The 26,250-nt window shown below is 46.6% G+C and overlaps 1 protein-coding gene and 1 pseudogene across 1 annotated transcript in view; one reads left to right on the forward strand and one right to left on the reverse strand.

Moving 5' to 3' along the window:
• SPECC1 (sperm antigen with calponin homology and coiled-coil domains 1) overlaps positions 1-26,250 on the reverse strand; it is a 245,943-nt gene that overhangs the window by 141,791 nt on the left and 77,902 nt on the right. Inside the window, 1 exon segment of the mRNA XM_030861333.2 lies at positions 20,420-20,555. Coding sequence (XP_030717193.2) covers positions 20,420-20,555 — 136 coding nt within the window.
• LOC115856210 (U6 spliceosomal RNA) lies at positions 10,530-10,622 on the forward strand (annotated as a pseudogene).

The following is a 26,250-nucleotide window of genomic DNA, read 5'->3' on the forward strand; positions in this document are numbered from 1 at the left end:
TTTCTCTAATTCAGGAAGGGTTCTTCAAGATTTTCTCCCATAGTTTACAGTTACTTATTACAAGAAACTATTTGCTTTTCTGAATCCCGAAAGAGTCGCTTCTCTTTGAAGATTCCGGGGCCAGCTTCTCCTGAAGTCAGAGAGGTAGAGAAAGAAAGAACAAGTGCTTCGCAGGCAACAGGCCTGAATTGAACTCTGGCTCCTTCCTTTTTATCTCTATGTCATTGGGCAAGATAGCGAATCTCTCTGAACCTGAGTCCCTTATGGAGAAAAAGGAGAGCTACCAGGTCAGATCATATCTGACTCAGCTGGACTTCAACACTGAGGAAGCGTGCCATGTTGTATTAACAGAACAGAAGGTAGGTGACTCAGAGCAGGTTTACCTTGGGGACACAGTGATGTCGTGGGAGAACCAGTTCTCTCTGTCTTTCTCATCTACCCTCCTGGCCACCTCCCTTCGCCGTCTTGGTGGGGATGGCCGCTGTAGTGCTGGTGACTGCAAGCAGGGAGGACAAAGCCCCATGGAAGAAGAGAGCATGCTTCCAGTGTGTCCCCTTAAGGGCAAGAAAGCGTTCCCGGACTCTCCCACCAGACCTCCCTCAGTCACTAGCAAGGAAAATGGAATCACCACGATTGGCTTCGACCGTGTAATTAAGATTCATTCCGGAGCTAAGAACAGTGTGACCTTCTATCAGCATCGTGTTCCGTGGGGTTCATTAGCAAAGAAGAAGGAAATGGCTGATGGACAGGTGATCCCCGGTGACTGTTATTCCTGTTTTGTGGTGTTACTTTAAGCCCGAGGCAGTTATTTGGATCACGATTTTTGTTAAAGGAATAGCCTTTGTTTTTTAAAGAGGTTTCAGGTTTATAAAATAAAATGAGTGGCAAGTATAGAAAGTTCCCATATACCCCCTCCGCACCCCCCTGTTTCCCCCTTTATTAACAGCCTGCGCTGTGGGGTACATTTGTTACAATCGATAAGCCAATATAGATCCGTGTTTTTTTTCATTTTTTTTATTGACGTATAGCTGATTTACAGTGTTGTAGATCCGTTATTGTTAACGAGACTCCACAGTTTATATTGGAGTTCACTCTTTGGGTTGGTTATACATTCTGTGGGTTTGGACAAATGTATAATGACATGTATCCATCACTGGAGAGTCACACAGAATAGATTCACTGCCTTAAAAGTACCCTGTGATCCACCTAGTCTTCCCCCCACCTTTCTTCCTCCAAACCTCGGCAATCACTGATTGTTTTACTGTCTCTGTGGTTTTGCCTTCTCCAGAGTGTCGTATGGTTGGAATCGTACAGGATGCAGCCTTTGCGGACTTGCTTCTTTCACTCTGGAATCTGCATTTAAGGTTCTCCAGCTCATTTCTTTTTTTTTTTTTTTTTTTACACGGTACACGGGCCCCTCACTGTTTTGACCTCTCCCATTGCAGAGCACAGGCTCCGGACGCGCAGGCTCAGCGGTCATGGCTCACGGGCCCAGCCGCTCCGCGGCATGTGGGATCTTCCCGGACCGGGACACGAACCCGTGTCCCTTGCATCGGCAGGCGGACTCTCAACCACTGCGCCACCAGGGAAGCCCAAACGCAGTGTATCTTTAAAAGGGGAAAAGCTCATCCTGTTGCGGGATCGAGAAAGTCTTCACGGAGGAGGTGATGCTTACCAGTTGGTCCTCCCTCCTGTGGTGAACAGCACTGCTGTCAAGGTCCAGAGTGGCAGGAGGGGCCAGCAGGAGAGGTGCCGGGCCTGGACGTGTGTCCTGGAGGAGCATTGCCGGGTCTGTGCTCACCAGGGCGAACAAAGGCTTGATTGTTGGAAAGTCTTGAGTGGATTTGGAGAACCAGCCCCCCTGTGGCCCAGGACTGGAGCTCAAGGCACAAACAGGGTTGGGCCGAGGCTGCTGCGGGATCGCGCTGGATCCAGGCAGGAGCTTTGCCCCTGGTCTCCCGCGGGAGAGCCGCAGGTGTCTGAGTAGAAGGCTGAGCCATCCAACACTGTGGTTCAGGATGAGGGCCCTGCTGATGCAAAGCCTGTGTTCATCCACCCTCTTCCTAGCATTTTACACATAACCAGCTCACCAAGATAACCAAGGGGCCCATTTGAACAGGACACATTGACCAATGTCCTGGGCAGGACGAGCACAGTTGGCTGGCAGGCCCCACCTGGAACAGTCGTGCACTTCAGCCCCCTCCACATGGGTTGTCTGCATACTGAGAGTAGGTCTATTTGTTCCAACCCTATTTATGCTAGTTGTACCAGTGATTTTATTTACGTAACTTAATTATTATGTAAACCAATGAAATAGCGCAGAGAGAGAGAGATTGTTTCCTCAAAAGCCACTCTGGGGCTTCCCTGGTGGCGCAGTGGTTGGGAGTCCGCCTGCCGATGCAGGGGACACGGGTTCGTGCCCCGGTCCGGGAAGATCCCACATGCCGCGGAGCGGCTGGGCCTGTGAGCCATGGCCGCTGAGCCTGCGCGTCCGGAGCCTGTGCTCCGCAACGGGAGAGGCCACAACAGTGAGAGGCCCACGTACCGCAAAAGAAAAAAAAAAAAAAAAAAAAAGCCACTCTGAATGGTTTGAAAAGACTGGATGAAAGTGAGCTGTTAAAATAAGGGATGGGGGAGGGATAAATTAGGAGCTGGGGATTAGCAGATACAAACTACTATATATAAAAGAGGTAAATAAGGTCCTACTGTATAGCACAGGGAACTATATCCAACACCTTGTAGTAAACCATAATGGAAAAGAATCTGAAAACACATATTACATATAAATATATATATATATATAAAACTGAATCATTTTGCTGTACACCTGAAACTAACACAACATTGTAAATCAACTATACTTCAATTTAAAAAATGCCCAAAGTAGCTCTAAATGATGAGGGGACCAGTAGCAAACACGTGAAAGGAGTCTGCAGGCAGTCTTCTTCGGAAGCACCTAAGTTCTCGCTCCTGTTTAAAGCTGGAAATCATGCAAGGTGTGTCACAGGTGTGGGAAGATGCCAACGGGTTCCCACTGACATGTGCGCTCCAAGAAAATACCTTGGTTCTGTAGCTGGACATCAGTGAATGAAAGCACTTGAACATTTTAGGTGAAAATAAAATGTTTAAAGTATATCTTTCATTTTTTAGGATTCCCCAATTTAACCAACTTTGTCAATGAACTGACCCAAACTGGTCCCAGTCTCTCAGGACAAGAGGGTGGGGCAAACATTACCAGCAGCCCAACTTCAACCAGGAAGCCTCTGTGTCTTAGATGAGAGACGCTGTGCCAGGTGGGGTCAGGGGAACCCAAAGGAAATGAAAAGAAGTGGGTAGACGTGGTGACAAAGAAAATCACACGCTGAAGGAAAGGAGGCTGATGGATAACAGGAGAGTTGATTTGGGTGTCGGGAGAGCGCTGCAGTCGGCAGGAGTCAGATGCTAGAGGAAGCAGGGAAACAAGTGCAGTAAGAGGGGTGGGCATCACTCCGACAGATCCACACGAACACAGTGTAAGACCCAGGAGAGCCGGGGCTTCCCTTGTCTCGCTCATGGCTGCGTCCCCGGCACCTGGGAAGATGCCTGGAACTCAGCGGACACATTTGTTGAAGGAACGAAGGGACGGACACAACACGTGCAGAACATCCACGAGACGCCGTGGGCAGCTGGAGGCGTGTTTCCGGAAGGCAGGTGCAAGTTGGGGCAGAGATGCAGGTTTGGAGTCATCAGGTACCTGGTGGTCCGAGGGGCTGGAGCAGTGTCTCCCACATGGAAGGAGACAAGAGGAGGAGGTCTCTGCGCTTCACAGCAACCCCTCGAGGGCTGGGAAGGACGTTAGTGAGGATCTGCTCCCATCGCCCTCCAACATCTCCAGCAAGGAGTTCAGCGCAGAATGAAACCTCCCCACCGGTAACCGGGAGCTCTTGGTTTCCTGGGGCAGCACGCTTCCCTGAACTTCTGTGGCTGCTAGAACATTCTTCCACATGTTCAGTCAAAACCTGGCCCTAATTTTACTGCTTGGAACCAAAAAGGAGAACTCTAACTTTGACTGAAAAAGTAATTGTTGACAAAGTGCAAGGAAGAAAAAAGCACATCATCTTAGGAAAGCAGAGCTGGAAGAGCCTGGTCAGGACGCCCCAGAGTCCAAAGCAGGTGGATTTTACTTAATTGTCACCATTCCTAACTCGGAGATCCTGTTATGGAGGATGGTTTGAGAGGAAAAGCAGGTTTTATAGAGATATCTACATTTTAGGCTCTGTTCTTGGTTCCTGACAAAGGCCATTGCCTTTTGTGGTCCCCACTTGCTGACATGGGTGGGGTTAACTTCGTCTTACAGGTAACGAAACACGTGATGCTTCTCCAAACGGGAGAGTCTCATCCCACAGTGAGTAACGATGGGAGAAAGGGGTGATCCCTAAGCAATCAGGGTGACGGTGACCCGGGCAAAGTCGAGGACTTGCGTAAAACTGAAGGACAGGACGCAGAGCCTTGCCTGACTATGAAGTTGGCAGAAACCTGTAAGAAAATGGTCTGGAAAGCTAATCCTGGAAAGGAGCTGAGGTTTGCTGAAAACAATTAAGGGCAAAAGCTCTGCCCCTCCTCCTGTCTTCCTGCACACACGTGCCCCCCAAAATGGTTTTGCCCTGCGGAGGGCAGACCAAACCTTAGCGAGAGGAAACTCAAGCCCAAGAAAACCACCTAAGGAGCATACATTTCCTGGCCCAGGGAAATGACGACCCCAGAAGCGGAGATAACTTTGAACAAGGTCATGAATGGCTCTCATAAGCACAGAGAGATGAGGGGCAGGCTGGAGAGGAGTGAAGCACACCGCACACGTGGGAGGGTGCAGACTGGGTTCCGGGGCTCACCGCGCGGAACCTGTGACCGTTCCCGCCACCGTCGTGCACAGAGAGGGAAGAGGACGCACACCTGCTTCTGCACACACTGGGAATCTCTAGAAGGATAGCGGAGGGCCAGACAGTGCTGAACGAGGCAGACAGGGAGGTGACAGCAAAGCTTCTCACTGTACCCTTTACATTGTGAGCCATATGATTCTATGACCGATTCAAAAAATGAATATGATTTAAAAATTTTACCTGACCAAAGACTAGAGTTTGATAGAACAGATTTTTAAAGGAATGGTTTGCAAGGGCCCAAAAGGAGCCCCAGGGGTGGCCGGGAGCCAGGATGGGTTAACTCGGAAAATGCACTGAGAACGAGGCAAACGGCAGAAGGACCCTTCCTACCTGCTTTCATTTGAAAGCCCACAGGCGCGGCTACGCCAAGAGTGGGACTGGCAGCGTTGCTGGGGGATCCTTTTGCTTCAGGCCACACAGCTGGGGCATGGCGGGAAGGGAAGAACAAAGCCGCATCTGTGCCCGCCTCTGCCACTTTTCTTCCAGCCTCCCTGCTGCTCCACTGCTGTCTGCAAGCCTTCCTTTCGGACCCTCCGCCATCAACCCCACACACAGTTCCTGACTTGAATACTCTGCACTTAGATTATCAAATATATGTTGATTTCATTTATTATCAATCTCTTGCGTTCGGGTTCCGAAACGAATTCCCGCAGCATAAAGCCACCTCGTCTGGGCTGTCTTTTGGAATTGATCAAATGAGGATAAATATCCCCTCCAAGAGCATTTAAGAAAACCCGAGCAAGGTTCAGTTGAGGGAGGGGGACGGCACGTATCCGCAGGACACACTTCTACTCTATCTGTACTGTAATTTGCTTAGGAAAAACGCTTTCCTCAGTATTCACCTAATTTTTGATGCGGAAATCAATATGCGAAGAAATAAAATTCGACGGCAAGCTTAATCATCCAGACAAACTTTCAGGAAGAGAGAACAGAGCACTGAGAATCTACTGTGCGTCGGCAGCCAGGAAAGGCAGCACGAGGGAGCAGGTCTGGTCATGTTTTCCAGAGGGCGATGTGAACGTTTCAGAAGGTCATGGCCAAGTTCAGGGCCTGGAACTTGAATGTTCCATGAATTCAGTGGAAAGATCTCCGGCTTACCTTCCATCCAACGTGACGGTTACCCAGAACCAGAAAAGCAGAACTTTCTTCTGGAATATAAAACTCATTCCACAGTGGGACTCACCGTTTCCTTCCCTTTTCTCCACTTCCATAAAGAAGCCTGGGGCACGGGCGCCAGGCCATGTGGTTCTGACTAGGAACCAGCTCACGCTCACTCAAGGAGCAACACCCACGATCGTCCTCCTAGAAGAACGAATCATTCCATCCCTCCGTCCAGAAGCTGACCCTATTAAAGGCCATTAGTCACCATGCTCTCCCGGGAAGGGCAGTTGCAGCGGGAGACATCCTCGACCTCCACCCACTGTACTGCAGTCATACTGAGCTCTACGATGGCCCCTGCCAAGCTTACTCACAAGCATCCTCGACATTTCAGCTAGCAGACCCCAGCTGTCAACACAAACACGTATCATCAGTAGTATCACATCTCCATCCCTGAAGTTTACTGCTGTAATGTCACTCTGGCACATAACCCAATATGCTCACCTGGTTTAAATTCACCGAAATCTAACAGTAATGCTGTGTTTCTGACTAAATACTGCAGAGAGAGAGAGTCAATGTATGAATTGTTTAAAAGAATAATAAAGGAGAGAACTGTTACCTAGGGGTGCTAGTGAGGTGTTCAGACATATAAGTTTTGCTTTATAAGATGCCTTTGCCGACTTTAGAAAATCGATCCCTTGTTCCCTTCAGACACCTAAAGGAGACTTGATTTTTGTACATTTCAGTCCCAGGACAGTTGTGTGTTTCATCAGTAGCTGGCTTCTTCTCATCTTATCATGAATCAGGTTTCCCTCTCCCCTCTGGCTTCCAGAAACTCCTCACCAAACTAGCAATCATGCACTTTCCTTCTAGCTTTTGCTTTTTCTATTTCCGCCCCCCCACATATTTATCTTTTTATTTTCTTGCATTTATCTCTATAAGACTTCTTAAATTCTTGCATACAACAAAGGGTATAAATCAAAACATTAAAAATTCCACTCTCCCTTTTCTTAACGAGTGGTTCACAAAACGCTCTCCCAACCATCCACATTTTTAAAAAGTAAATCTAAAAATAAAAAAAAACTAAAAAAATAATAATAATTTTAAAAAAAAGTAAATCTAGCTGGTGAATACATTGACGGTCAGCTGGTCCACTTTCCACCTTCCGTTCATGATAAACGTTGGAATAGAGGGGAATTCCTCAGAAAAAAAAAAATCTTACAAAAATTAGGATAGAAGGGAAATTCCTCAGCTTGATAAAAAGCATGTACAAAAAACCAAAAGCTAACATTATACTTAATGGTAGAAGATTGAATGCCTTCCCCCTAGGGTTATGAACAAGGCAAGTATGTCTACTCTCAGCACTTTTATTCAACACAGTGTTGGAATTAAAACTGCTCTGACTTGTAGATGACATGATCGTCTACATAGAAAATCCCAAGGAATCTAAAGGAAAAAGAATCTCCGACAACTAGTGAGTTCAGCAAGTTCACAAGATACAAGATAAACGTAAAAAATAAACTGTATTTCAATATTCTAGCAATGAACACCAAAATTAGAAATACAGTAACATAATACTTACAATTGCTAAAAAAAAGCAGTAGGTATAAATCTAGCAAAATAGGTACAGCATTTGTACTCTAAAAGCTATAAAATGCTGATGAAGGAAATCAGAGGAGATCTAAATAAATGTTTGTGTATTGGAAGACTCAACACAGTAAAGATGTCTATTCCCAGAAGACTTTCTGTGTGTACACAGATGAGATAATTCTAAATTTATATAGAAAGTCAAAGGAATGAGACTAGATAAAACAACTTTGGAAAAGAAGAATAAGGTTGGGTTTTCCCTGGTGGTGCAGTGGTTAAGAATCCACCTGCCAATGCACGGGACACGGGTTCGAGCCCTGGTCCGGGAAGATCCCACATGCTGCGGAGCAACTAAGCCCGTGCGCCACAACTACTGAGCCTGCACTCTAGAGCCCACGAGCCATAACTACTGAGCCCGCGTGCTACAACTACTGAAGCCCGTGGGCCTAGAGCCCGTGCTCCGCAACAAAAGAAACCACTGCAATGAGAAGCCCGCACACTGCAACGAAGAGTAGCCCCGTTTGCCGCAACTAGAGAGAGCCCACGCACAGCAACGAAGACCCAACGCAGCCAAAAATAAATAATAAATTAAATAAATAAAAAATTTTTTTAAGTTGCAAAAGAAAAATAAGATGTGCTTCAACATCATTAGCCATCAGGGAAATGCAAATTAAAACTAGAGTGAAATATCACCACACACCTATTAGCATGGCTGTGGAGAAACTGGATCACTCACACATGGCTGGCGTGACTATAAAATGGCGCAGCCACTCTGGAAACACATTGTGGCAATTTCTTAAAAAACTAAACATGCAACTACCACACAATCCAACAATTGCACTCCTGGGCATTTGTCCCAGAGAAATGCTTCCACAAAACGTCCACGTAAAAACCTGTATCGCATTATTCATGATAATGTTTGTGACAGCTTTATTCATGAGAGCAAAACACTAGACACAACCCAGACTTGTGGGTAAATAAACTGTGGCACATCCACACCAAGAAATACTATGAAAAAATTAAAAAGGAATAAACTTTTGATATATACAACAACCTGGACCACAACCTAACAGATCACCCCAAATCCCCGATCCTTCATAGCCTACTTAATCACACTGATCAGAACCTTGCCAATCAACAGTGGGCCCTTATTTGCCCCCTTGCCCCAGGCCCTACAAATGTCAGGGGTGTGCCTGCTTCTTGCAGCCCTCTCCCCTTTCTTAGGATACCCAGCATTCGGGAAGTGAAAAAAAGAACTGTTTATAATGATCTGAGTCCAGAATCTAACACTATTTTACATAGAAACACAAGGAGAGGTTTTTTTGTTTGTTTTTTGGGGGTTTTTGCGGTACGCGGGCCTCTCACTGTTGTGGCCTCTCCCGTTGTGGAGCACAGGCTCCGGATGCGCAGGCTCAGCGGCCATGGCTCCCGGGCCCAGCCGCTCCGCGGCATGTGGGATCTTCCCGGACCGGGGCACGAACCCGTGTCCCCTGCATCGGCAGGCGGACTCTCAGCCACTGTGCCACCAGGGAAGTCCACAAGGAGAGTTTTTACACTTTATTAGACACTGAATTTTCTAGAAATGCAGCTAACATGTAAATCAAGGGAAACCAGCACTTTGCATTATTCAAAGTTTACCCTGAGTCTCAGCGTGAGAGAAAGTCACCGCATGGACACCACCCCTGGGACGTGACACAACAGATTTCCCTCTGTGAAGATGGACGATTCTAGAAAATCACTAGATCTATATGGAAAGTCTCAGCAGTTCATAAAAGGGGAATCATCTGAGGAATCCAGATAAATATGTACCTATGAAACAAAGTTATTGGAAGAAACAGGAAATGTTTTTAAAAATCTCTAATCTGCCTCCTCATTGAAATTCAAGGACCTTTTATAGCTATGAAGATAGAGCAAGAAGTCATAAAGAAGAAGCAGTTTGCAATCAGAGAAATTATACTAAAGATTAAAGACACAATAGTTGAATTCAAGGAAAGAAACAAAGCAAAGCATATTAGATGATAAGCTTTTAAAAATCAGAGGATGCATGAAAGCAATCAAAAGGATTAAGGAAATCCGTGATGTGGAAGACATACCCAGGAGACCAAGTATACACATATTTGGATTTCCTGAAGGAGACTCCAGGGTAAAAAAGAAAATCAGTAATTAAAGTAATAACAGAATGCCTTGAGGGCATTTAATAAATCTACCACCCAATCCTAGTAACTCTGAGCAAAAGAGGAAAGGAAGAACTGAACCTGCAAAACAATATCTCAAGCCAACTTTCTGTATCTGATTTAATGGGGAAACATCAAAAGCAATCACAGTGGGCTTCCCTGGTGGTGCAGTAGTTAAGAATCCTCCTGCCAATGCAGGGGACACGGGTTCGAGCCGTAGTCCGGGAAGATGCCGCAGAGCAGCTAAGCCCGTGCGCCGCAACTACCGAGCCTGCGCTCTAGAGCCTGCGAGCCACAACTACTGAGCCCACGTGCCACAACTACTGAAGCCCGCGTGCCTAGAGCCCGTGTTCCACAGCAAGAGAAGCCACCGCAATGAGAAGCCCATGCACCGCAATGGAGAGTAGCCCCCGCTCACTGCAACTACAGAAAGCCCACGCGCAGCAACAAAGACCCAACACAGCCAAAAACAAAATAAATAAATTTATAAAATTTTTAAAAAAGCAATCACAGTAAAATGAGAACAAGGACATCACTAGCATTGAACACAACTCGGGTCTCACGATACAGCAGGAATCAGAGAGAAAAGACACAGCTACGGGATGGAGGAGACAAAAGGCATTGTTATCGCAGCTGACAGAATCCTCCACTTGGAAAACACATAAGAATCAACTGAAAACCATCAGTACCAGTAAGGGAAGGAGTCAGTTATGAATTAAATAGTTTAAAAATATCTAATTAAAAAAATACAAATGCTCACTTCAGCAGCACATTCTAAACTTGGAAGGATACAGAGAAGATTAGCGTGGAGGATGACATGCAAGTTCATGAAGTTTTCCATGTTAAAAAAGAAGAAAAAGAAAGAATATACAATGACTAAGGAATCCCATCCACCAAAGCAGGATAAGTATAAACCTAGGCATAAACTCAACAAACAGAAGGAGCTGGAGGAAGAGCCGCTGGCAGGAGAAGGGGGAGGGGGAGGGGGAGGGGGGAGGACGGGGGCAATAAGCAGTCATCAGGGAAAAGCGAAAATGAAAACTCAGAGAACTGGAGAGGCAGCACATTTCTGGACGGAAAGACTTGGCAGAAACGTCAGTGTTCCTGGGGGCAGGAGCAGGGAGAGCGCCCCCCTCTGAACCATGGGTTCCTGGGGAGGACCCCGGAAAGCCGCCAAGCCCTGATGACCCCTGGGAAATACAGGGCCATGAAACCACCAGGTACCACCTAAGAACCCAGGACTTGATAATACCAGCACCAAGTTCGAAACCTCCTCATACCGGGGTCACCCCAGACACCGCCTGAAGTTAAAGCTCGTTCCTGGTCTTTCTGGTCTGTCCGATGGCGGAGGGATATAGAAAATGTAGTATTTACATATGATGGACTATTATTCAGCCTTGAAAAGTCTCTCTCCTAGGGTCTGGCCATAGCCTCTCATCTGGTCTCCCCTGTCCATTCGTCCAGTCTGCACAGGCAGCCAAAGTGCTCCTTCCAAAATGAGGTCGGGTCATTCACCCCTCTTTCTCTCAGTCCCCGGCCCCCCCGCCTTCTGTCCTCCTCCCCCACACGGCCGCAACCACATCTGTTCACGGAGCTCCATGTCCTGCTCCTCGATGTCTCTCTGTTGCCTAGGACAGCGCCGAGCACACAGTAGGCCCTCGAAAATATTTGTTGACCTAATGAATGCCAGGAGGACTGCTGTTCAGAGCGGGGACTCCCAGCGCAGGGGTCAGTGTTTGGACGAGACTGCCATCTAGTGGCAGGACCGCCTTGCAGCTTTGGGGGGGTGCTCAGCATCTCGTGGGGGCTGAGATGCGCGGTTATGGGGTACCAGGGAGGACAGCTGCCTACCACGAGGGGCCACCCCATTCTCTAAGCTCCACGCTCATCGGGTAAAACTAGGTCTGCACCACGGGCACCGGAGGGAGAAAAGGAAGAAGCAGGTGTGTCCGGCTGTACCGCAGAGATGTTATAATACTGATTCAGAATCAGTTAGGAGGAGCCCGTGTTCAGTGTGGAAATAGGGCGGGCGTGGGCGAGACAAAGCCACGCTCGTTTGACCTCTCTGAAGCCCCCTGATCTGGATGAAACACCGCCTTCTCCTGGAGGCTGCTGGGAGGACGAATGAGGCCAGCACCTCGGGGGCACCAGCTGGGGCTGGACCCCGAGCGCCCGTCCACACCCCTGCGGCTGCTGCAGTTACTGCAGACGGCGGCAGGGCCCCGGGGATGCTGGGGCCTGGACACCAGAACCCGGAGACAGTCCAGCTCCTTCACGCAGTTCCCCCAGCACCTGGGTTAGACTGTGCGTTAGCAACAGATGCAAGCGTGAGCAATCATACAATCATTATTACCTAAGGAGTGAGCATTTTCTCCTGTTCTACGTTTGAGGGCTCCTCCTTGAGGACAGATCAATTCCCAGGAAAGGGTGTAATACAGGCTGATCACAGGTGTAACCACTGTGAGTTTCAAACCACAAACAACACTGTATCATAATTGCACAATGAGATCCCTTCCAAATTTACTATATTTGAAAGAAAACACAGATTATACCATACCATGCATTACCAAAAAAAAAGTGTCCTAAAGCCAAAAGTTCAAAAACTAAGTAAGACTTGAGGGCCATAAAAAGATTTCTGTCCCCTAAGTTCTATAAATAATTTATAATTACATCTTTCCTTTAAGAGGAAATCAACTACATACTGCTAGCATTTTCCTTATTTTCTTTAGTTTTATATTATTCTTCACAGCTGAATCTATAGAGAATGGTTGTGAGTCCAGTGAGGTGCCGTTTCTAACACACTAAATCACCTCCCTCTTTGACTCAACAGGACTGAGATTTAAAAACCCACACTTATTACTAGTGCCAACACTCTCGTTCCCCTGGTTTTCGTGCTCGTAAAATAAAGACAAAGTGTGATCCAATATTCACACGACCAACTAACACGACTGCATAATTGCAGGGGTGCTGGCACCTGCAACAGAGACACACCGGCTGACGGGCAGCATGGCCATGCCGGCCACTGCTTCTAACAGTGGGCTCATCAGCTGATGCACGGGTCCAAATTCACCAGGAACGAGGCAGTTTGGCGATACATGACAATGTACAAAAGTGTCAGCTGTCCAAAAGCTGATATGAAAATGTTAAGGACAACCTGCACTTCAAAACACAAGGTCCAGAGACAAATGCAATTTTCTAATTCAACTCGATGAGGTCAAAGGATATAATTTCATTACAATCAAGTAGATGGCAAACTGGATTTGAATGATAACTACAGGAATAGAAGTGCATCTTACATTTCAATAGCCCGTTACAGTTTACAAAGCATTCACAGACCTTTGCTGTGACATCATTGTGCCGTAGATCTGTAGGTATTTCCTCAAGGGAACAAGTAAGGAAACTAAAGCCCATGGGGTGTGGGAACCAGTAAAACCAAGGTCTTTCTCTAGAATCCTGAACAAAGGGAGTACGTGCTGGGATCAAGCAGTTAAATAATTTACCAATGAATAGTTAAGACACACTAAAAAGCAAGTGGAAGAGGAAGGATTTGGCTAAGGCAAAAAAAAAAAAAAAATTAGGTTATGATTTGTATTTACTCTGTTTTTATTTATTTATTTTTATTTATTTATTTATTTTTTTTTTGCGGTACGCGGGCCTCTCACTGTTGTGGCCTCTCCCGTTGCGGAGCACAGGCTCCGGACGCGCAGGCTCAGCGGCCATGGCTCACAGGCCCAGCCGCTCCGCGGCATGTGGGATCCTCCCGGACCGGGGCACGAACCCGTGTCCCCCGCATCGGCAGGAGGACTCTCAACCACTGCGCCACCAGGGAAGCCCTGTTTTTATTTTTTTAAAGCAATGTCTGCATGTGTTTTTAAAATTTTGAAACAGAAAGATCTAACATGAAAAGTCTTCTTCCTCCACCACTTCTTTTTTGTGTGTGTCTTTTTTTTTTCTTTAATTTATTTTTGGCTGCGTTGGGTCTTCGTTGCTGCGCGCGGGCTTTCTCTGGTTGTGGCATGAGGGGACTACTCTTCGACGCGGTGCGCGGGATTCTCATTGCGGTGACTTCTCTTGTTGCGGAGCACAGGCTCTAGGAGCGCGGGCTTCAGTAGTTGTGGCTCGCAGGCTCTACAGCGCAGGCTCAGTAGTTGTGGCGGGTGGGCTTAGCTGCTCCACGGCATGTGGGGTCCTCCCGGACCAGGGCTCAAACCTGTGTCCCCTGCACTGGCAGGCGGATTCTTAACCACTGCGCCACCAGGGAAGTCCCTCCCCCACCACTTTCAATTCTGGTAACTCTCCTCAAAGATAACATCCCTACATCCTCCCAGAAAAAATGTTATGATTTCAAAAATTATATTAACATCTATTTAAAAATCAAAACAAATGAGGTCAGACTAGATGCACCATGTTATTTTCCCCACTTAGTAATGATCTTTCCCTGTCCGTACAGATGAATCTGTGTCCGTTTCCATGGCTGCATACTGTTCTGCTGTACCAAAATCTCATTCTGCAATCAGCGCTGGGCTGATACACACTTAGGTATTTCCAGTATTTTACTGTTACAATAATGCCACAACCGAATATCTTGTCCCTATATATAGGCATCCTTTTTCAAGTATATCAGTAACGCTAAATGCTAAGCGGTAGAAATTCTTGGTGAAAGATTATATGTATTTCAAATGTAGATAGATTTTACCAGATTGTCCTTGCCATCAGCTATATGTGGTGTGGTTCCTTTCACACTTCATAACATCAGAAATTATCAATCGTTTTAATGTTTTGTTTTGTTTTTTTAACTTATTTTGGCTGTGCCGCACAGCATGTGGGATCTTAGTTCCCCGACCAGGGATCAAACCCGTGCCCCCTGCAGTGGAAGCGTGGAGTCCTAACCACTGGACCACCAGGGAATTCCCTCAATCATTTTAATTTTTACTAATCTGTTAGGGGAAATTGTATGTAATAATTATTGCTCTGATTTACATTCCTTTACCTCTAAGTAAGACTTGGCATCTTTCTAGTGGCTATCTGTATTTCCATTTTATGTGAACTACTCTTTTCTTTTTTACTATTTTTCTTTTTCTTATTGACTTATACAAACTCTTTGTAAATAAGCCCCCTTTGTTACATGTTTTGCAAATAATTTCCTCTTTTTACGAAGGAGTGTTTAATACTTATGTGATTTTTCACCATTTCCTCTATGGCTTCTGTGTTTGTTCCTACTTAGAAAGGCCCTTCCAGGGCCGAGACTACAAGTTGATTCTCCCATGTTTTCTCTTTGTACTTGCATGGTTTCACTTTTTAAAATTTAATCTCTAATTCACTTGGAATTTGTTTTGATGAGAGGAGTGAGATAGGGATCCAGCTTTATTTTTTCCTAAAAATCCAATCAGTTATTATTTTTGAGTGAATTATCCGTCTTGATATAAAATGCCGCCTTTATCCTACATGAAATCCTCCAGTGTATTCTGGACTGTCTCCACTGTTCCACTGAAGAGGTTAGTCCCTCGATCACTAATTTTTCAGAAACTTCCTGGTTATTCTAGAGTATTGATTCTCCTAGATCAGGGTTTATCAACAGCGGCACTATTGACATTTTGGGCAGGAAGTCCTGTGCTTTGTAGGATATTTAGCGGCATCTCTGCCCACTAGATGTCAGTATCAGCCCCCTAGTGATGACAACCAAAAAATGTCTGCAGACTTTGCCGCTTGTTCCGTGGGTTGGGGTGCAGGGCAAAATCGCCCGCAGTTGAGAACCCCTGTTTTAGATAAACCCAGTATCATTTTATCAGTGTTCCTACTCTCAAATTCCCACTGATATTTTAATTGTGATGAAAACGAATTCACAGAATAATTTAGACATCTTTGTTGTATACGGACTAAATTTAATCTTTTTTTTTTTTTTTTTTTGGCTGTGTTGGGTCTTTGTTGCTGCCTGCGGGCTTTCTCTAGTTGCAGCGAGCTGGGGCTTCTCTTGTTGCGGAGCACGGGCTATACGCACGTGGGCTTCAGTAGTTGCGGCTTGTAGGCTCTCGAGCGCAGGCTTGGTAGTTGTGGCGCATGGACTTAGTTGCTCCACGGCATGTGGGATCTTCCCGGACCAGGGCTCGAACCCATGTCCCCTGCATTGGCAGGCAGATTCTTAACCACTGCACCAGGAGGGAAGTCCCTAAATTTAATCTATATTATATTTAGTCTTCTTATCCAAGAATCATGTGTATTTATATCTTCTTTTATGTCCTTTAAAAGGGTTTTAAGAGTTTTTAAAATAGAGGCTCTGGTAATATTAAGTTTATTACTAGGTATTTTACCTCTTTTGTTCCTTCATAAATGGGATCATTTCTTATTATCTTTTCTAACTAGTCACTGATAAGAAAACTATTGATATTTTATATTCTATAACCAGCCACACACTGAACTCTTATATCTAATAGATTTTTAGGACATGCTAAGTTTTTTCTTATGATACAACTTTCAGGAAATTCTAAGCATTTTTCTAAACATACAGCGGTATTATCTGCATAAAATCATCATCTTGTATCCTCATTTCCAACATGAATACACTCCTATAGCTCTCCTGTCTCAATGCCTAGGTTAATACTTGCAGAAAAATTTGGTGGTGGGCAACCTTGAATCATTCTTGATTTTAATGGAAACACTTCTAGGATTTCACCATTGGGCATAGTGCTGGCTTTGGCTTGAGATACATATATTTCTTTTTTTTAATATAAATTTATTGATTGATTTTTTTGGCTGCGTTGGGTCTCCGTTGCCATGCACGGGCTTTCTCTAGTTGCAGTGAATGACGGCTACTCTTCGTTGCAGTGCACATGCTTCTCATTGCGGTGGCTTCTCTTGTTGAAGAGCATGGGCTCTAGGCACACGGGCTTCAGTAGTTGTGGCACATGGGCTCAGTAGTTGTGGCTCACGGGCTCTAGAGCTCAGGCTCAGTAGTTGTGGTGCACAGGCTTAGTTGCTCCACGGCACGTGGGATCTTCCTGGACCAGGGCTCGAACCCATGTCCCCTGCATTGGCAGGCGGATTCTTAACCACTGCGCCACCAGGAAAGTCCCAAGATACATATATTTCATATCACTAAAGAAGTACCCATACACTTGTAGTCTACCAAGAGCTTGTTTTTAAATCAGAGAGAGTGTTAATTTTGTCAAACACATCTTCCATCTCTAGGGGGACGACCATATGGTTTTTCTTTTGTAGTCTATTAATATTGTATGATGGATTCTATTCCCCAATCTCCTATTAAGCCATTCCTGGATGGCGTAAATCCACTTGGTTGTGATGTGCACTACTGTTCTTTTAATTTCTTGTTGAATCACACTTGCTAATATTTTCATCTCCCATTTTTGCATCAGTATTTGAGAGTGAGGTCAGTCTGTTAGTTTTTAGTGGTGCTTTGTTAACCCTTATTTATTTATTTGTTTGTTTATTTATTTTTGGCTGTGTTGGGTCTTCGTTGCTATGCGGGCTTTCTCTAGTTGCATCGAGCGGGGGCTACTCTTGGTTGCAGTGCGCGGGCCTCCCATTGTGGTGGCTTCTCTTGTTGCAGAGCACAGGCTCTAGGCGTGCAGGCTTCAGTAGTTGTGGCATGCGGGCTCAGTAGTTGTGTCATGCAGCCTCTAGAACACAGGCTCAGTAGTTGTGGCGCACGGGTTTAGTTGCTCCGCGGCATGTGGGATCTTCCCGGACCAGGGCTGAAACCCATGTCCCCTGCATTGGCAGGTGGATTCTTAACCACTGTGCCACCAGGGAAGTCCCTTTGTTAACTTTTAGAATCAGTCTTAGGCTGCCTTGATAAAAATAAGTTGTACTTTCATATGTTGTACTTTACAAACCAAATGTGGGGACTTCCCTGGTGGTCCAGTGGTTAAGAATCCTCCTTCCGATGCAGGGGACACAGGTTCAATCCCTGGTAGTGGAACTAACACCCACATGCTGCGGGGCAACTAAGCCCATGCGCCACAACTAGAGAGCCCAAGTGTCGCAAACTACAGAGCTCACGCGCCACAGCTAGAGAGCCCAAGTGCCGCAAATTGCAGAGCCCATGCACCACAACCAGAGAGAGAAAAACCTGCCCACCACAACTAGAGAGAAGCTCACTCGCCACAATAAAGAGCCCGCACACTGCAACGAAAGATCCTGCATGCCTCAGGGAAGATCCCACGTGCCGCAATTGAGACCCAATGCAGCCAAAAAAATAATAAAATAAAATAAATAAAAATTTAAAAAAATAATGAAGTGTCAAGTTAAAAAAAAAAGTAAAACCATTATGTAGAAACACAAGGCCATTCCCCTGCATCCTAGAAAAAAAAGCCACATATATTCTTCACAGATTCAACTTTTTGAAAACTAAATAAATTAAAATACACCTTTGGAAAGCTAATCTGGATTGTGATATTTTATGTAACAGTGCAAAAATCACAAGTAGTCTACCATTCACCTCCTATTATAAATGAGTAATGTCATATTTCAGCTGTGTTCCCACCTTAGACAATTGAGCAGTACATTACTATTATTAATGGAGCTGCATTGTGAGTTAGACCACGGAAAGCTTAGCTTTCTTATCTATGTGCTGCAAAAGAAAATGAAATACATTCTCTGACGTTTTAAGTTTCCTATACTCTGGACTCAAATATAATGGTTTAAAAAAAACCTTTTCGAAAGAATGAAATTAGAACACTCCCTCACACCATACACAAAAATAAACTCAAAACGGATTAGAGACCTAAATGTAAGACCAGACACTATACAACTCTTAGAGGAAAACATAAGAAGAGCACTCTTTGACATAAATCACAGCAAGATCTTTTTTGATTCACCTCCTAGAGTAATGGAAATAAAAACAAAAATAAACAAATGGGACGTAACGACACTTAAAAGCTTTTGCAAAGCAAAGGAAACTACAAACAAGACAAAAAGACAACCCTCAGAATGGGAGAAAATATTTGCAAACGAATCAACGGACAAAGGATTAATCTCCAAAATATATAAACAGCTCATGCAGCTCAATATTATCCAAAAATGGGCAGAAGACCTAAATAGACATTTCTTCAAAGAAGACATACAGATGGCCAAGAGGCACATGAAAAGCAGCTCAACACCGCTAATTATTAGAGAAATGCAAATCAAAACTACAACGAGGTATCACCTCACACCGGTCAGAATGGGCATCATCGGAAAATCTACAAACAACAAATGCTGGAGAGGGTGTGGAGAAAAGGGAACCCTCTTGCACTGTTGGTGGGAATGTAAATTGATACAGCCACTATGGAGAAGAGTATGGAGGTTCCTTAAAAAACTAAAAATAGAATTACCATATGACCCAGCAATCCCACTACTGGGCATATACCCAGAGAAAACCATAATTCAAAAAGACACATGCACCCCAATGTTCATTGCAGCACTATTTACGATAGCCAGGTCATTCATCGACAGATGAATGGATAAAGAAGATGTGGTACATATATACAATGGAATATTACTCAGCCATAAAAAGGAACGAAATTGGGTCATTTGTTGAGACGTGGATGGATCTAGAGACTGTCATACAGAGTGAAGTAAGTCAGAAAGAGAAAAACAAATATCGTATATTAACACACATATGTGGTACCTAGAAAAATGGTACAGATGAACCGGTTTGCAAAGCAGAAATAGAGACACAGATGTAGAGAACAAATGTATGAACAGCAAGGGGGGAAAGTGGAGGGGGGGTGGTGGTGGTGGGATGAATTGGGAGATTGGGATTGACATATATACACTAATACGTATAAAATAGATAACTAATAAGAACCTGCTGTATAAAATAATAAAATTCTAAAAAATAAAGATATGCAAAGATATAAAATGCCATTTTTCTCAATATTATTTTTTGTTTTTGAAAATTTTTCATAAAGATATGGTAATTATGTTAACATGTAATGGGTTTAATTTTATTTCTGTTATTTTAAAATGAATTAATAAATCAATATTTTTAAAACTTAGGGGAAAAAAAAAAAACCTTTTTGGTTTCTCAAAAAGAGTTAGTAACACTGAGAAAGCCCAGGGGTTCCTGAGGCCACTGGCATCTAAACGAGTCTGAACAGCCTTCCGAGAGGACCTTCCCGGCTTCCGTAGGGCCCAGGACGGATGCTGTGCCCCTGCCTCTGCCAGGGACTTACGCACTGACTCGCTTATCTGACACGCGGAGCACCACGAAGACACCAAGACGGCCCCAGAGCCTGCACCACCCTGCCCGGATCTCCAGGGACGCAACACATGCTAGACGATGGGCAACCAGAGGGACCGGGGGAAGCACAGGGCTCCCCACTGCCTCTTTGCTTCCTTTTGTGGATCATCCCATCTCCTGTTGTGGGATGCTGTCGCCTGAACCAGTTCCTCACTCAGAGTTAAGTGCTCCGTACGTATCTGATGGGGAAGGAGGCGTGAATGCCCGAGGTGCTTTCAAATGGACAAGAAAAGGCCCGCCTGGGTCCCTCTGTCCTGGCTCCCTTCCTGCCTGGGTCCCTTCAACCTGGGTCCCTCTCACCTGCGCCCCCCACCTGGGTCCCTCCCACCTGTCCCCCCCCCCAACCTGCCTGAGTCCTTCCACCCTGAGTCCCTCCCACCTGCCCCCCCCTCGGGCCCTCCTACCTGGGAGGCCCCTCAGGCGGCTCTCCGCGAGTTCGGAGACGGCCCCGGACGTGGACGTCTTTTTCAGTCGAGCTGCCCCAGAAGCGGCGGCACCGCCTGGCTTGTTGAGCGTGTCCTCACTGCTGGCCCGCTTGAGCTGAGAGAGAGGTGGACGGAGAGAGACAAGGTGAAGAGACGCATTTTCGGGCTGGAGCGCTATAAACCAGGAAAGCACCGAGCAGGCCCACCTGCCCGGCAGCTGAGGGGCAGCGAGGGCACCTCGAGTAGCAGGAAGGCGCGGGGGGAAAAGCGCAGACAAACCCGCGATGCCCTCACAGGTCACAATGTGATCCTCCATCACTGTTTCAGAGATCGGTATAAGGTTGCGGGTGGTTACTGCCCATCATTCACACGTCAAATAATGAGGTTTTTTAAAAACAGTTAAAAGGCTGGGAACTGATGAAGAAAGAACTGTATGGTACACAGAAGTCAGGACAGGGCAACACACAAGAAATTCAAAGACAATAAAATGTAGCACAAAAACATACGTCTGGAGGAAGCAGGGGGAAGAGATACAAAGATCTGAAATCTATGCGTGCTCACCCCAAGCACTCCCATGGCCCCAAACACACGCCGCCTCCGAAGGGAGCAGAGGGACTTTTTTGGAGGCCAGAAGAAGGTTGTTAGGGACCCTCGGCTCCTTTTCTGCTTTCTTCCCTGGCATGGGAGGTGCAGAACAAATATTTGTTGAAAGGTATTGAAGTGTAAGGGGGGGACCCCGTCCCGAAATGAGCTCACACTCTGGCCCAGGTAAATTACGCTCAAGGTGAAAGAGAAAACCCACAAATAAGTTCTCTCAACCAGTGTGAGTCTCTGCTAAAGAACACTAATCGTTCCAGAAGATGGAGGCAGGCAGATGCCACCACAAATGCACCTGACATCCTGGGAACCAGCGTGAAAACGCCCTCAAATCAACCGGGACGTGGAAGCAGCAGCCTGGCCCACCACACCGGCCAAGGGCCCTGCTCCAGCCTGCTTTGCTGGCTCTGGGGTCACATACTGAAGGTTAGGAGTCTAGATATTTGCACAATGCAAAAAAAGCATGTCCACCTTTGCAGCATTTAGATTTCAGGGTGTTGCGACATATCCCTCAGAATGGCTTGAAAGAGAAGAGAAATACCAAGTGCTGTTGAGGTTGGGGAGCAACCGGAACACTCCCCGTCTGCTGGTGGGAGTGTAAACTGGTCGCCGCTTTGGAAAACAGGGAGGATTCACTAAAGCTAAATATTTGCACCCTGTGATTCAGCAAACACCCTCAAGCTCTACACAGGCTCCTCAAAGAATGTTCACAGCAGCTTTATTTATTACAGCCAAACCTAGAACAACCCGAATGTTCTTCAACAGAAGGGGTAAATTAAATAGTGGTACAGTATACAATGGAAACCACGCAGCAATTTAAATAGTTACCGATACAGTAATGAATGGGTGGGTCTCACATTCATTATGCTAAGTGAAAGAAACCAGACACAAAAGAGTATATTATGCCTGGTTCCATGCAAGTGAGGTTCAAAAATGGACAAAACCGGGCTTCCCTGGTGGCGCAGTGGTTGAGAGTCCGCCTGCCAATGCAGGGGACACGGGTTCGTGCCCCGGTCCGGGAAGATCCCACATGCCGCGGAGCGGCTGGGCCCGTGAGCCATGGCCGCCGAGCCTGCGCGTCCGGAGCCTGTGCTCCGCAACGGGAGAGGCCACAGCAGTGAGAGGCCCGCGTACCACAAAAAAAAAAAAAGAATGGACAAAAGCAAATGATGGTGACAGAAGTCAAAACAGTGGTTCCCTCCGGGGGAGTTACGGGCTGGGAAGGAAACTTCTTGGGCGCTGGCATGTTCTACATCTTGCCTGGGTGCTGACGGTGACACAGATCTAAGCACACGTAAAAATTCAATGGGCCGCACAGCTAAGACTGAGATTAATGCACTTTATACGCCGATTTGTAAGTATGTTGTGCCTCACGAAAAAAAGAAAGAAAACTGGAGGATGGGTTAAACCAGGGGCAAAGCCCTGGTGCCACCCTGCCAACTGCTCGTGTAGGGTTTTCCCTCATTGTTATTTTTGATCGTGGTAAAATATACGTAACATAAAATGTATCATTTTAACCATTTCAAGTGTACAGTTCAGTGGCCTTAAGTACATGACGTGGTTGTGCAACCATCACACCATCTAGAACTTTTCCGTCTTCCCAAACTGAAACTCTACTCCTTAAACACTAACTCCCCACAGCCTACATTTTTAAAAAGGTGGTAAAAGTCTAAATATTAGCCAAGCAATCCTAGTCGAGATCTTTAACAAATGATTAATGTTTAGAACAGCCAGTCAATATTGACAGGATAATCTGCGTGCACACGCTTGCAGTTTACTGGATGTAAATGTAACCACACAGCCCAGCCAACAGCACAGGCCACCACAGCTTAACAAAAGGGATGAAATACGACAAGGGTTGACGCAGAAATACCTCAACTGCCTTCTTACACGGACCCCATGATCGCTTTCCTACCTCCCATTTCAGAGTAATAAGGGTCCCTGCACCCAAGCTCTCCAGCCTCTCAAATTATCCGCCAGGTCATCAGTGTAACATGTATTTAGTACTAAACGACAATAGCTCAGGATGTCAGCACCATTTCCTCAACAGAAAAGAACTATTGTTCACTCGGCCTAGAAGCGTGCCAGGGGCTTCCTGGGTCCCCACAGGGAAATCAATTCTGATCTTAGACTTTGAAACACCTCAAAGGAAACACGGAAGGGAATTCTTAACGTAATTTTGCAAATGATACGCTATTGGTTCTGCTTTGCTCTGTCTGGTTCTCCGACATTCCTAAAATCAGTAAGTCTGACGCAAAGAAGTGCGGAATTATCAAACTCTGCAGCAAAGGCCCAGAGAGCCAAGGCTGGGTCTGCAAACCAGGACAGGGCACCCACCGAATGAGAGGTCCCCACCGGCCTCCAGCCATCCCACCCTGGCCCCCATCCCCGTCTGCCCCGGGGCATGGGCTCAGGGGTATAGCTTGCCCCTGGCCCCTTCCCATAGAGCTTGGTTCTTGGTGAGATGGCGGGCGAGGCAACAGAAGGAAGGGGTGGCAGGTGGGAGGTCACCACCCCAGGCTCAGGGCTGGAGGGTCTCCAGTGGGGATTTAGCAGTGCACAGATGCTGTAGCTGAGGGTCTGCTTTTGTTCACAAGGGCGGCAATGCAAAAGAGGACTTGGGATGTGGGAATTCAACATATGAGGTGCCCAGCAATCCCATGGGAAGCAGCCCACATAGTGGTTAAGGTGTGTGCCTGTGGCTCCAAGAGAGGCTGCTGGTGACGGACCCTGCCTCCGCCTCTCCCTACCTGTGTGATGGGGGAAGGTGCTGAGGGCTCCTCGATTCTAAAAGGGAGAAAATAACACACACATCTCCAGGTTTCTGACCCTAATTAAGAACACAATAAATAGCGGCCATCATCACCACCACCACCATCATGATCATTAGCAACACCACCATCACCACCACATCACCACCATCATCATCACCATCATCATCACCATCACCACCACCATCACCACCATCACCACCACCATCATCATTACCATCATCACCATCACCACCACCATCACCATCACTATCATCACCACCATCACCACCATCACCATCATCACCACCACCATCACCATCATCACCACCATCACCATCATCACCACCACCATCACCATCACCACCACCATCACCATCATCACCATCATCACCACCACCATCACCACCACCATCACCATCATCACCACCACCATCACCACCACCATCACCATCACCATCATCACCATCATCATCACCATCATCACCATCACCACCACCATCACCATCATCACCATCACCATCACCATCATCACCATCATCATCACCATCATCACCATCACCACCACCATCACCACCACCATCACCATCATCACCACCATCACCATCACCATCACCACCACCATCACCATCATCACCATCATCACCACCACCATCACCATCACCACCACCATCACCACCACCATCACCACCATCATCACCACCACCATCACCACCATCATCACCACCACCATCACCACCACCATCACCACCATCATCACCACCATCATCATCACCACCACCATCACCATCACTATCATCACCACCATCACCATCACCATCACCACCATCACCATCACCACCATAACCATCATCACCATCATCACCATCACCACCACCATCACCATCACCATCATCATCATCACCATCACCACCATCACCACCATCACCACCATCACCACCACCATCACCACCATCACCATCACCATCACCATCACCACCATCACCACCACCATCACCACCATCACCACCACCATCACCATCACCACCACCATCATCACCACCACCACCAGCAGCAGCAGCATCACCATCACCAGCATGACCATAATCACCGTTACAACTGTGGGAACTCAGCCAGAAACTTCCCTCTTTGCTGTCTGAAAGCTTTCCCGGTGCTCCTTCCATGATGGTTCTCTGGGCTGGTAGCCATGGCAGCACCTTCATACTTACAAACAAAAGTCTGGAACCAGAGCACGGGGTATTGTTATGTATTAGAAATAGGTGACTGATTGGCTGCGGGGCCCTGGGCAAGTTATTATATAGGGACTCAGTTTCCTCACCTAAAAAACAGAAGAACTTGATTAAATCATCTAAGATCCTTCTCACCTCCTAAATCCTAGCTGTTATATTAGATTTTATTTACTTATTTAGGCTTAAAGAATTTGCTGATCAGGCTTATTGCATATTGTATCAATGTAAAGCTTTTGCTCAAAGCACAAGTACTGTAACGATGTGACAACAACAATACCCCAGGCTCTGGGCTGATAAATAGGAGGGCGTGCCAGCCCCATCATGATCCTAGACTAAGGCTGCACTCGCTCCCCATCCGCTTACCACCAGCAGTGGCTGCCTCTGACCCTTCCTTACATCAGAAACACTGGCACTGCCAAGGCACCGCGGTAAAAGCCAAGCGTTGTAGTGACTGGCTTGATCTAACCTCCGTTTCAAACACAGAGAATTTTGACTATTAATCCTAAGGCAGACTTTACATTCATTCCACAGACAATATGGAAACTCTGTGATTAATCACCTCGGGTCTGGATGAAACAACATTTCACACCAAAAGAATGTGATTCAGGGAGGTCCTGAGAAAACGCCCTTCTCCCCCACCCTTTGCTCTTTGGCCCCTTTTCCCCCATCCCTAAGGTGTCCTGTGGGATATGGGGACCATCTGAAATATCAGCTGCTGCTAATAGTTTAAAGGTCCGAGGGCATTTCGGCCATTGAACAGCCTTTCATATCTGATTTCATCCAACTGCCTTCCATCCAGATGTGAGAGCCAGGAAGAAGTGGGCCGGGAGAGTCGGGTCCCGGGGACAGAACCGAGGGCATCCCTTCTGGGTACCATCATCCCAGGGAGCCCAGAGCAGCCCTATGCACATACCCTGGGGAAGAGAGAGAGAGAAAGGGGGAGCGGGGCCGGAGCAGAGACCCTGGGACTCCTCCCCTCTCACCACGACCCCTGGGGCTGCTCCCACCATCCTGGACACTGTGACCCGGAAGGCCTACTGCAAGCCGGGCGTCCATCCTCAATACACACAGTGTACTTAGTCCACGGGGCCAGGCTGCACGCGTGTCAAAGCGGAGCAGGCAGGCCTGTGTTCTGAGTTAACGTCCAGCAAAGGGCCTGGTTCCTGTGCAGTGACTCAGAAAACCAAGACGGGAGAGGCGGGGGGCCTCCCGGAGCAGGTGCCCTGGAGCAGGC

This window comes from Globicephala melas, chromosome 20 (assembly GCF_963455315.2).
Source record: "Globicephala melas chromosome 20, mGloMel1.2, whole genome shotgun sequence".
NCBI classification, from domain to species: Eukaryota; Metazoa; Chordata; class Mammalia; order Artiodactyla; family Delphinidae; genus Globicephala; species Globicephala melas.